At 37.3% G+C, this 12,600-nt stretch overlaps 1 protein-coding gene across 5 annotated transcripts in view; it reads right to left on the bottom strand.

Annotated features, from left to right (window-relative positions):
• OXR1 (oxidation resistance 1) overlaps positions 1-12,600 on the bottom strand; it is a 345,790-nt gene that overhangs the window by 126,491 nt on the left and 206,699 nt on the right. For 2 of the 5 annotated variants that reach the window (XM_080647071.1, XM_080647070.1), the window contains exon 1: positions 7,075-7,338. The exons of the other annotated variants lie outside the window; for them this stretch is intronic. In XM_080647071.1, coding sequence (XP_080503197.1) covers positions 7,075-7,087 — 13 coding nt within the window. In that variant the 5' untranslated portion in view covers positions 7,088-7,338. Of the gene's footprint in view, positions 1-7,074; positions 7,339-12,600 lie in introns of those variants that run through there. 5 annotated transcript variants of the gene reach the window in all.

Raw genomic sequence — 12,600 nt, 5'->3', positions numbered from 1 at the left:
GAGTTTTGTCAGTGCAGAGATCTTGGTTTTCACTTCTCCATCCTGTGTGCTTCTAACAGTACCAGGCCCATAGTAGGCACTTGAGAAATACTTGTTAACTCTTAATAGGCGAGAGAAAGTATGGCAAAGCAGGAAGAAGTGACTTCTCAGTAGTCTAATCCTGAATCTTCCACCATTTTTGTTACCTTAATGACTTTCGGGACCTCGGTTTCTTCATTAGTGTGATCCTGTAACACTGGATACAGTTTTGTTCATTGTATGAGGGTGTGACTTGTGAAAAAGTAAAATTACCTATCAGGCAGCAGGGGGCAGCAGTGTGTCAAAAGTGCATCTGTAGCTCTAATGCCCAGGTGCCCTCTTCGTTCCCTTGAACTTAGTAACTTGTATTGAAATATTCCATCAAGTCATTACATATTGTGATATAAGGGGAAAAACACATTTCCTCAGAAAAATAATATGTAAACCATCTTTTAGTTCGGTAAAAATGGAGTTTTTAATTCAAGAATCAAGAAAAACTCATGTATGCCTTCTGATTTTATTTCCAAGTGTGAAGCACAAGAATCACATTTAAGGATTGTGGTGGTGGTGATATTTCGAGTTCCACTGTTCTCGATGTGTTAACTATTAAAACACCAAACAGATTAAGTAATCTGCTTAAAATCATGCAGATGTACAAACCCTAATAGAAAGCTTTCAACTACTGTGTCATATTATAAGAAGTTGCTTGATTTAAAAAGTAAATGAGGGGTTATATAAATTTCTTGCAAATAAATTAAAACCAAGAAGCAAGAAATATTTTCCTCCTTGCTTGAAAAAATAAATAAAAGGTACAGTACTCAATTAACTCAACATTTAGCAGGCCCACCTAAAGTAACTCAAGACAGTTTAGGACTCCTTTTGACACATTAAATTTCCACAACATTGTCTGCTTTCTTTTCTGTTTGTATTCAGAACATGGATCAGCTGGCTTTACCTGCATGGGCCTGCAATTCTGAGTAATTTCTTAGCTAAATCTGTATCTCTCCCTTCTCTCATCTCAGCTCTTCTAGTACCTTTTGTTTTAACTTGGCCCCAGCTCAAAAATAATGGTTTAAACGCTAACATTTCCATCCAGATACATGCCAATAAAAAAGGACAAACATGCAAATCAGACAGGTTTCGAGAAGAGAGAGAGAAGAAAAGCCAAGCTGTAGAGTTTAACTAGGCACAGCAGTGGACAATCTGTGCACACACGTCAAACAGAAACTCACTGGTGGTTTATACATCGACCTATTTGGACTTCTGAGAAATTTAGCCTACTATTGGAACATTCTTTACTCAAAGTCCACCTTAAAAGGACAGTTCCTTAGCATTTTCAAATATAACTACACAGTCAGGATAAACAAGCTTTCCAGAGATATTGATGACCATGACCTTCAAGGGGGTTTTGTGTTGTATTTTCCGAGTTTTACACTCTCCCACTCTCCTAGAAGGTGATTTCACACTATTTTCTCCTAATAAGCTCTTTCTCCATCCGTATTCTTGGTTGATGATCTCCCTAACTTAGTGAAAAAGTGAAACTTTTAGAGGAGGACTCTCATTACCACACCGGCCCACCATCAGTATCTGTAGCTACCCACTCAACCTTCTCATCTGCTCCTTTTAAGCTCATTTATCTCACCCATGAAGAGACAGTTCCTCCAAAACTCTCCACTCTCCTCTACATCATCAAATTTCCCCCTCTTTACTGTATTGCTCTCATCCACATAAAAATAGGCTGTTATTTTCCCATCTTAAAAAAGCCCTCTCTTGACCCAATTTACTCCACATAAGTTGCTCTTCTTCTGCTGCTCATCTATGCAGAAAAACTCCTTGAAATTTTCCACATTTGCTGATTCTAATTATTTCCCTTTCCATGCTTTCTCCTAAATCCACTCCAATTGGGCTTGCAGGTGGACCACTGCACTGCTCTCGAAGTCTTCCATGACCTTCACCTTGATAAAATCAATGGTCATCTCAGTTCTCACTGACTTTTATCTCCTTCTCCATACATTGTCTTCACTGACTTCCACGACATCACAAGCTCCTGGTTTTCCTCCTATTCCACTGCTTGATCCTTCTGTCTCTTTTGCCAGATCTTCCTCTCAACACTGGGAACTCTGGTCTTCGGTCCCTGGTCATCTGCTGATGCTTACTCTTTTGGTGAGCTCATCTATAGTTTTTGTTATCATCTATTTGTGGTAAATTCCCAAATTAATATTCCCAGAACAATTATTCCCTCCAAATTCCAGATTTGTATAGCTAACTTGTTTATTCTATATCTCCACTAGGAGGCCTACTTAACATCTCAAACTTAACTTGTTCAGAAATAAACTCCTGAACTCTCAGAAAACCTGCCCCACCCTCATATTTCCCACTTTACATGAGAGTAAATCCATTCATTTGCCCTGACCAAGAGCCTTAGAGGAATATTTGACACTTATTTTGTGTTTTTTTCTTTCTCCATACTCTCTCACACCCCACATCCTATTGATCAGGATAATCTGAGGGCTCTGCATTTAAAATATATCCAGAAGGTGACCACTTCTCATAATCCCCATCACTACCATCTTGGCATGAACCATTATTTCTCACTTAAATCACAGCAATAACTTCCAAACTGGTCTCTCTGCTTCCACCCTTGCTGGTCCAACACCCTAATCTTCACATTCCAGTTAAAATGACTCTTTTGAAATTTAAGTCAGATCTTGTTACTTCTTTGCTAAAAATCAGTCACTCCATATTTCACTCTGAGCAAGAACTATGGTCCTATCATCCAGAATAAAAGCTTCTAAGATGACATGTGATCTGGCTCCCATTCTCTCTCCAAACTCATCCCCCATCTCTTCTGCCCTTGTTCACTTCTTTCCAGTCACACTCACTTGGATGTTCCTGAGATATAAAGCAAGCTCCTGCCTCAAGGCCTTTCTTTCCTTCTTCCTGGAATTTTATTTGTCCAGGTATCTGCATTGCTAACCCTTCACCTTCTAAGAATCTATGCTCAGCTCATCATTTCACCAATGAGGTTTACCTACTTTATATGTTTCTTATAAAGTAAAGCAGTTCCTCCAATCTCTTCCTTTTTCCACTCCCCGGAACCAGCCTTGAACTCTATACATTTTGACCTGCTCCTGTTCTGGTATCTAGTTTAGCTATCCCAGTCGAATTGCCCTTCAAAAGATCCCCTTCGCATCTCCCTTATGGGTATCTCCTGCTTGCTCAAGTCCATATTTTTCTTCCTGTTTTATTTATTTATTTTTAAAATATATTTTATTGATATTTTACAGAGAGGAAGGGAGAGGGATAGAGAGCTAGAAACATCGATGAGAGAGAGACATCGATTAGCTGCCTCCTGCACACCTCCCACTGGTGATGTGCCCGCAACCAAGGTACATGCCCTTGACCGGAATCGAACCCGGGACCCTTCAGTCTGCAGGCCGACGCTCTATCCACTGAGCCAAACCGGTTTCGGCTGTTTTATTTTCTTATATTCTTGGGTAAGAAATGGAGCATGGGGCAGACATTTTTTAAATGTGCATGTATGGAAATAACTTTATTCTAATCTTACATCCTATATAATAAAAGGCTAATATGCAAATTACCCCCTTGACCGAGAGATCGACCAGGAGGCAGGACCCCTCCCCACAGCCCCTCCTCCCATCTGGCCCTGCCCCCGATCCCCCCCATCAGGGGCAGGCCGGCTGGACCTAACCCATGCACAAATCCGTGCACCGGGCCTCTGGTATTGTTTATAATTCTAGTAAAACTCTTAGTAGGAAATAACTTACCATTGAAATTTTGAAGGCAAACTCCATTATCTTCAAGCTTCTAGTGTTGCTGTAGACACATCCCATACCACTTGATCCAGAGTAAATACATTCTCCTGAAGATCTGATGATCATTTCTTTGTCACCATTTTTCTGAAGTTTCAGGATAGTATCTCTAGGTGTGGGTCTCTTTTTATTCATTGGTTTCTGTGCTGGGATCTTTTAATTTGGATATTCATGTCCTTTAGTTCTGGGAAATCTTCTTTAGTTATGTCTGACTTTTCTTCACCCTATTTTTTTCTTTCGTATCTCTTTCTGGAATTCCTGCTTAAATGATGGACTTCCATAACTGGCCCTCTAAATTTCCTATTTATTTTTCTCTTATTTTTATTCCTTTATCCTATTGTTATTATTTTGGGAAGATTTCCTTCAAAACTCTTACTGAGTTTTTTGTTTATGCAATTTTATCTTTATTCTTTTGGAACTTTCATTTCATTTCTTTATATTTCTTTTTGTATCACTTTATTCTGGTTTCATGGGTACAACATATTTTATCCTGTTGAGAATATTAATAGTGCCATTAGAAGCTTTTCTTTTTTTCCTGTATATTGTCTGTTCCTTCCCATTTTTTTCTTTTTTGAAATTCTTAGTAAATATAGTGATTGGGATTAAGCAAAAAAAACAAAAAACAAAACAAAAAAAAATCCAAAAATCTCATAGACACAGACAACAGGATGGTGATTACCAGAGGAAAAGGGGGATGGGGGGAGGTAGAAGTGAGTAAAGCAGTAGGGGGGGGGGGATGCTGCCAGAAGGAGACTTGACTTTGGGTGGTGAACACACAATCCAATTTTTCTGTGTTTGGTTTTGTCAATGTTCTCATAGTAGAAACTTCCTTAATTTAAGAATACTTAAGAATTTAAGAGCACTTAAATTAAGGAACACATTTCAATAGCTTTCCTATTAAAGAGTGGGGTACTAAAAAAACTGATTGCCAGAGTACCAAGTTTCACTTATGCAAGATGAGTAAGTCCCAGACATCTTCTGGTCTAAATAATGCCAATAGTTAACCATAGTGTACTGTATGCTAACAACTTTTTCTACGAGTGCAGATATTATGTTAAGTGCTCTTATCATAAAAGAAGTAAAGAGGGTAAGAGAAAACTTTTGGAGGTGATGGATAGTTATGGCATAGATTATGGTGATGGTTTCTTGGGTACATAACTCCAAACCCACCAAGCTATATGCATTAAATATATACAGCTTTTTGTATGTTAGTCATACATTAGCAAAGTGTTTTTTTTTTTAAAAAAGATAGGATTAAGTTAAAACAGCATATCTACATCATGTCATAGAAGTATAGAAGCTATGGAAATGGAACTGTGTTTCACTTTTGACTGAAAACTGTGGAGTAGGTACCAAATATCTCCACATCCTAAAAGCGATGCTAAGAGACTGTAACACCAGCCAGCATTTGCCCCTCACGTACTTAGAAGGTATGAAAGAGCAGAGATAAGAGGTGCCAAGAGAGAATCTGTTTGGAGAAAGTGGTCAATATGTTGTGCTCCCACCCCGTCCCCTTATTATTTGGGGAGAAGGCTAGGGCAAAGTGAGAGTCTTCAAAGGGAGTAGAAGGCCTGGCCATAGCTGGCTGGCCAAAGAAAGAGGAGGGGGCTGTGCAGGCATGAGGTTCATTTCCACCAAAGGCACAGCAAAACAGTCTGTTTTCTGGAAACCAGATGTCATGGTAGCTGACTCCTTGGAATTGTTTGAAAGAGGCGTCTCAGGCAAGGGGAATGAAAGGAAAGGCCAGAAGACACCTGAGGGGCTGGGGGTTTTGAGCAATTGGATGTAGTGAGACATCCCTGTCACAGCTCCATAGAAGAAATACTGCACGATCTGAAATGGATTCTGTAACAAAATAAGCCAAATAGCTTGTTGGCTCTGTTATGAGGGGCCCACAAGAAAATGGTGCCCCCTCTTATTTTCATTGGCAAAAGACTTTGCTAGAAAGAAACAAAATACTGTTTTAACTATGGCCGGGCATTACTTATCATTGCCAACTATTACCAAAAAAAAGCCACTGGAAAGTCACAGGTCTCTATTTCTCTCTCTTCTATTCCAATTTTCTCTCTTCGTTTCGTGGTCTCTTTGTGATGAAGTCCACAGACTTATTCAAAGTCTCACTGTATTATAGTAATTCCTTCATAAGATCATCCTGCGGTGCAAGTAATAAGCTGTAGCAGTTATATGCTAAAAATAGGAGAGAGCAACGCTGCTGTTGTTTCATAACATCCTTTCTCTATAAATGTGGCATTTCCCCTCCCTCTAATTTTGTTAAAATTAAGCTTTACTTATAAGCTCCATAAGAAATTTGACTCTTTAAGATTAGCAAAGGCTAAGTTGAAGTGCTATGAAAAAAATCTCTATTTTTATTTAAAAATAAATGTCTTCTCCCTTGTTGAATACTCACCACTGAGAAATTACAGTAAGTTCTACAATGGCAAGGACATTTCTGTTTTGCAAGATATGTCCATAGACTTCTGTATGCTAGGTAACCAGAACACTGGTTAACTATGGGAAAGACAAGGCCATTCTCCCCAGGTCTGCTATTTTTAGCTGTCACAGAGAACAAGTGCCTTGTGTTTAGCTTATTATTAACATTTCCACATAATGTTGTCATTCCTAATAGGTCTTTATTAATTTTATTTCTCTCCAACTGAAGCACCCTGAGTTTTGACTAATATTTATTTTTTTAATATATTTTCTGTCTTATCAGTTATTTTTATAAATTATCTAGTAGCATTAGAAAATTTATTAGTCACTGCCTGAAAATGTTAAATTTTCTGATCTTTTTCTATGCTAGTAACTCTTTTGAGAATTTAAATATTATAATACTACAGAAAATAAATGTGACATTAAATGTGTTATAATTTCTTTTTATACATCTGTTCTATGTTTAGAGTAAAAAATGCTTCTGAAAGTTTTCACTAGTGAAATGAAAACAAGAAAAACCAAAAAATATTAACAGAAATAAGATAAATGTTTTAGAGGTTTTTTGTTTTTTTTTCCAACTCATAATTCAGAATAAGATCAAAGGTTGGCAATTTCTGGTACTTACTCTATACAAGGGCCTATACAAATATCCAAATCTACTGTTATTTGCATAAGATTCTACCATTTGGTTAATATCCATGCTTTAATAGCAGCACTCTGCTTCCCCAAATAATGATTGACATTTCAAGTAAATGAGAAAAAAAAACAGAAAGGCATGATTTCAGAAACTTACTTCTCAGCTTCATGGCAAAGGGGCCTATTTCCTTGTAATTCAGCCTTCTGTAGCAGTGGGTTGGTGAGTTCTTCTCTTTCAAACATCCTTGCTATTTCAGTGAGTTTGTTTCCATCCTGAATTCTAAGTCTCTAAGTACAGACTGTCTTTGAATAGCACCAGTTTTTCTTCATCTTTGGCAAACTGTTGAGGTGAGAATACCTTCTTACTGACTAATTTTAAGAAGCTTTTAGATCTGGGTAAGACAGTGGTGGCCAAAAGAATGAAGAAACAAATCTGCGTTTTAGGTTCGAAAGAGCAAGTTATTCATTTACTCAGGGAATGTTCTGGGAAATTAAACACATTCAGAGAGCTGGAGAACATTGAAATATGCTGGCTCAAAAGTATTAGCTTTAGTAATACTACATTTTCTGAAATCAAATGTATACTGCCTCACCAAAAAAATGAAAAAGAATTTACAGAATATTACAAGTATTAGTGAGGGTGTGGAGAAATTAGAATCCTGGTGCACTGTTGGTAGGACTGTAAAAAGGTGCAACTACTATAGAAAACAACGTAAAGGTTCCTCAAAAAATTAAAAATAAAACTACCATAGGATTCAGCAATACTATTTCTGGCTACACATAGAAAAGAGCTGAAAGCAAGGCCTTAAAGAGGTATTTGCTCATCATGTTCATAACAGCACTATTCACAAGACCCAAGGAAGCACCCCAAATGTCCATCAATGGACGAATGGTAAATGAAATGTAGTATATACATACAATGGAAGAGTACTGAGTCTTAAAAATGAAGGAAATCCTGTGTGAACCTTGATAACTTTATGCTTAGTGAAATAAGCCAGTGACAAAAAGACAAACATTATATGATTCTAGTTATATGAGGTAACTAAGGTAGTCAAATTTGTAGAAACAAAACAGAATGGTGGTTACTAAGGGCTAGGAGATAAGGGAAAAGGAAAAAAAAAAGTAAGTTTTATGGGTATACCGTTTCAGATATGCAAGATGAACAAGTTCTGAGTATTTATCAACAATGTGAACAGACTTAACACAACTACACTAACTATACACTTATAATGGTTAAGATCTCTGCTTATCATCTTGTGCATTTAAAGTCACAGGTGCCAGTTAATCATACACAGGAATAACATGGTCATCAGTGGAAGTTTTCCAACCTAAATCATGAATAATGACTTTATGCAGCTGGCTGGAAGTGTGTGGTTAGTTGGCATGCGCACACTTCCTCTGGAAGCCCCGGATAACAGCATCTGAGTTGCAGTCATAAGACTAGGGAAACTTTTTGGAGTTTTAACCAATTACTACTATCCCAAACTTCACTGAATTGAAGAAATGAACAGCTCAGTAAGATTAAATTATATAAGATCAAGAAATTATAGCACTGTGATTAAGAATATGGCCTCAAGCCAAGTCAGTGTGGTTCAGTGGTTGAGCGTTGACCTATGAACTAGGAGGCTGTGGTTCAATTCCCAGTCAGGGCACATGCCTCTCTGAAATCAATGAAAAATATATATATATTTTTAAAAGAATATGGCCTCAAAACTCAGCTTATTTGAATTGGAATCCTGACTTTCCTACTTAGATACTGCGATTTTGGACAAATTACTTAACCTCTTTAAGCTTTTAAGCTTTCTCTCATTTGTACAGTGAAAAAAGTATAATTACTTTGTGGGGTTCTCATGAGCAGTACATCAGACGATGCATACAAATGCTTACTGTATTGTTGGGCATGTAATGAACACTTAAATCTTGAGGTATTGTTATAACTTCTTTTTATTTTCCTTTTGGACAGATATTTGAAGCTAGAGATTTTCTTTTCAATATTTTGAATGGGAAAATAAACTGTTTTAGTGAGTCTCTAAAATCCAGCTTTATAATTATTTTGATTTTGTAGATTACTTAGTTCCTTCAAATACTAAGGTTTTAAATATTCACATATTAATGGTATTCATTTGTACCACTGTTAGTTTCAAACTCTATGACATCTTATTAAGTAGCAGGAGAGTTCTGGCATCACCTTGAGGTAATGGAAAGAACACCACATTTGGAGTAATAATATGAAGGTTAGGTATGCTGTGACTATTTAGCTATGTTACATGGAATACCTATGTGAGCTGTATATCTTTGGGTTAGTCTCCTCAAATGGAAAATTAGAAACCTTGAAAGTAAGTTAAATGTGATCAATAGTATTCATGCTTACAAAAAAAACCACAACTCTGTCACCCTAACATGTTACAAACGGAAGTAATAAGTTCTTTAGAGCTATTTGATAATTAGAAGTCCTGATTCGATTAAGAATCCTATATATAAAATTAGTAACTCTTCATTGTAGAATCATTATCTAGGGCAAAAAAGTGTTAGCCAATTACATGCAGGTTCTCCTTCATGGGTGATAATGTTATCTTTGTCTCATACATGGACCCAAATTACAAACTCAGCTAGACCTTTAATTGCTTAACCCAGCAACTTGGCTTTGGAACGGGCTGTTCTAAGATTTCCATTCTGGTCACTGCTTCTTCCAAGTTCCTACAACTTTGGGGTCTTTCAAACATAGACTGAAATAAGATTCAAAATGATTTTATTAATAGTGATTTTTCTCCCTTTTTCATTTATGGAAATAGATGCCTCATAAAGATGAAGAATTCAATAGCTGTGTAAGGGAAGCTATGGCTACTTAACAAGCATCCCATGATTCATGAGTCAAGAAAATAGTCATTTAGAATGATATTCAAATTTAGGTGATCAACAAAGTCATCAAGTATCATAACTGAGAAATGATAAAAACAATGGCTAACATTTGAGTGTTTTTTCTGTGAATGACCTTTTAAGCAATTTACATGCTTTATTTAATATTTATAATAATTTTGAGGCAAATACGACATATGCATATTATATTTAAGAAAACAGAGGTATAGAGAGGCAACAAAACTTGCCTTAGGTCACACAACCAGTAAATGATTGACTCAAGATTGGAGCTCAGTCCATCTGACTCCAGAGCCAGCAATCAGCCAGGAGCCTGAACATTCTTCCCTGCACATTCAGAGACAACTAGAATAGTTACCTACTTCTCCCACTTTGGCCGAGGCTTTCCTGTTCATATTATTTAGCTTCAGGCTGATAGGCATGAGAAGCAGCAAGGCTAGGGCTAAACCTAACCTAGGTACGATGGAAGGACACATAAGAGAACCGGAAATTTGGCGAGTTTCAAGTGCCAAACAACCACCACTACAGGATGTCAGATAGTAAGTGGTCACCATACAACCAACCAGAGCCTTAAATAGGGAATTACAGCAAAAGCCAAACAGTAAGCCAGGAACCCAGAGTCAACTAAAACATTCTGGAATGAAAACAGTCATAGTTAGAGACAGGCAAAGGAGGAGGGAATCAAGCATTTCAGGAGCGATGAGAGGTCAGTTCAAGGCAGCACTCATTTCAGGAGGGTTTGCTATATTTCTTTCTATGCAAGGAAAAGGTTGAGAAGATTCTCTAGGTGGTAACTCAGGGCAAAGGTGCCAGTACAGTAATGGCTGAGTTCAGATGATGGCAGGAACAAGATAGAAAGTCAATGAGAAGCCCGGGACAACCAAGTTGATAAGAACAATGCAAACACCATGTAAATATTGAGCTGGTGAATATGTAACTATGTGTGCTGGTAGGACAAGGGATACCTCACTTCTACCAATAACAAAAACATTGCTTGTGCATGTAAAGCTATACTCAAGCTCATCAGTCACCAAGAGCCTGGAATGCCCTTTTTCACGTAATGAAGTGAGACAGATTTAATTATAATAATGCTAGTGATGTGAAAGGGACTAGTAGAACTCATAGGAGAAATTTTCACAACCCTCATGAAGAGTGATTTTACAATATAGATCTCTAGAACCTTTAAAATGTTCTTATATTTGATTCCATTTCATTGTAAGACTATATTAGCAATTCAAAATGCAGACAGAAATCTATGCACAAAGATGCTGATAGTAGCGTTATTAATACCAACAAAGACTGGACACTCTAAGCATCTGACATTAGTAACATGTTGAATAAATTCCAGTACATATATAGGTTAAGTTAATGCAAACATTAAAATAATATTTAGAATCACAATTCAAAGATGCGAGAAAAATGTATATATCAGGCTAAAAATGCAAAGCTGTTCAATTAAGGAAAAATAAAAGTTACATGAAGAACACCATAAAAGAATTGCATCAAACTCTTAACAATGCTATCTCTGGCTAATGGAATTCTGGTTGATTGTTGGCATCTTCTTTATATTTTTCTGTACTTTCCAAAATGTGCATTAAAAAATCAGAAACAGTACATATTATAGTTATTTTAAAAATGTTTTTATTGATTTTTAGAGAGAGGGAGAAATATAAACATCATCTATTGGTGGCTTCCTGCACGCCCTCTGCTGGCGATGAAGCCTAAAACCTAGGCATGTGCCCTGACTGGGAATCGAACCTGCAACCTCCTGGTGCCTTGGTCAACGCTCAACCACTGAGCAATACCAGCCAGGCTGTCATAATTATTTTAAGTATTGGATTTTAATAACCCTTGGTAACTGCAGTAGAAACATTATTTTCATGTACATGAATCTTACATTATATCCATGATAGTTTATATTTGGGCAACCTGATACACTAACTGGGAGTATTGGACAAATGCACCTTAGCTTTGGTGGGTAGGAAGGTAAGCCCTTTCTTCAAGGGCTCTGTGCCAGAGTCTGCTCCTCTTCTCCCTAAGATCTATACTCATCTTCTATAGAGACAGAGGGTTACCTGGGCACTACACTCTCCAGTAAAATATTTTATCTCCCAGCCTTCCTTGGTTCTAGGTGTGGCCATGAGATTAGTTTCCAGCCAATGAGAAGTGAACAGAGCGATGTGAAAAGTTCTGTGCCATCTTTCCTTTCCCCCCTCCTTCCCTGGCTGAAATACAGATGTTAAAGTAGATGCTAGCGATGTTTTTTTTTGACTAAGAGATGAAGATGAGTATTAAGGATGCCAGAGGAACTATCAGTCACTACCCTTGACACTAATAAAAACCTACCCAGGACTACTTTCTCTCAGACTGCTGTATGGGATGAAAATGAAATATTTTGACCTTTATTATAGCAACCAAATTGGTATTATAACCAGTAGATTTAACTGATTACTTTTAGCAGACTAGTTCACCACTAATTATATCAAAACCAAAACCACTATATTTAGTAGACATTTCCCAACATTTAAATAATCTTCATCCATTCTATAGCCCAATTAACATAGCTTTTTGAAAGTACAGAGTGCCATGCTCTTTGAAACTGGGTGTCTCAGAAGCCATCTAAAGTTCTTCTAAAAAATGAATGCCCCCTTTTTAGAGAGAGAGAGAGAGAGAGAGAGAGAGAGAGAGACATCTATGTGAGAGAGACCACATCAATTGGTTGCATGCTGTAGGGGAGGTATGTGCCCTTGACTGGAATTGAATCCAGGACCCTTCAGTCTGCAGGCTGACACTCTATCCACTGAACAAA

This window comes from Plecotus auritus (assembly GCF_963455305.1).
Source record: "Plecotus auritus genome assembly, chromosome: 11".
NCBI lineage: Eukaryota > Metazoa > Chordata > Mammalia > Chiroptera > Vespertilionidae > Plecotus > Plecotus auritus.
This window is presented reverse-complemented; position numbering and strand designations above follow the sequence as displayed.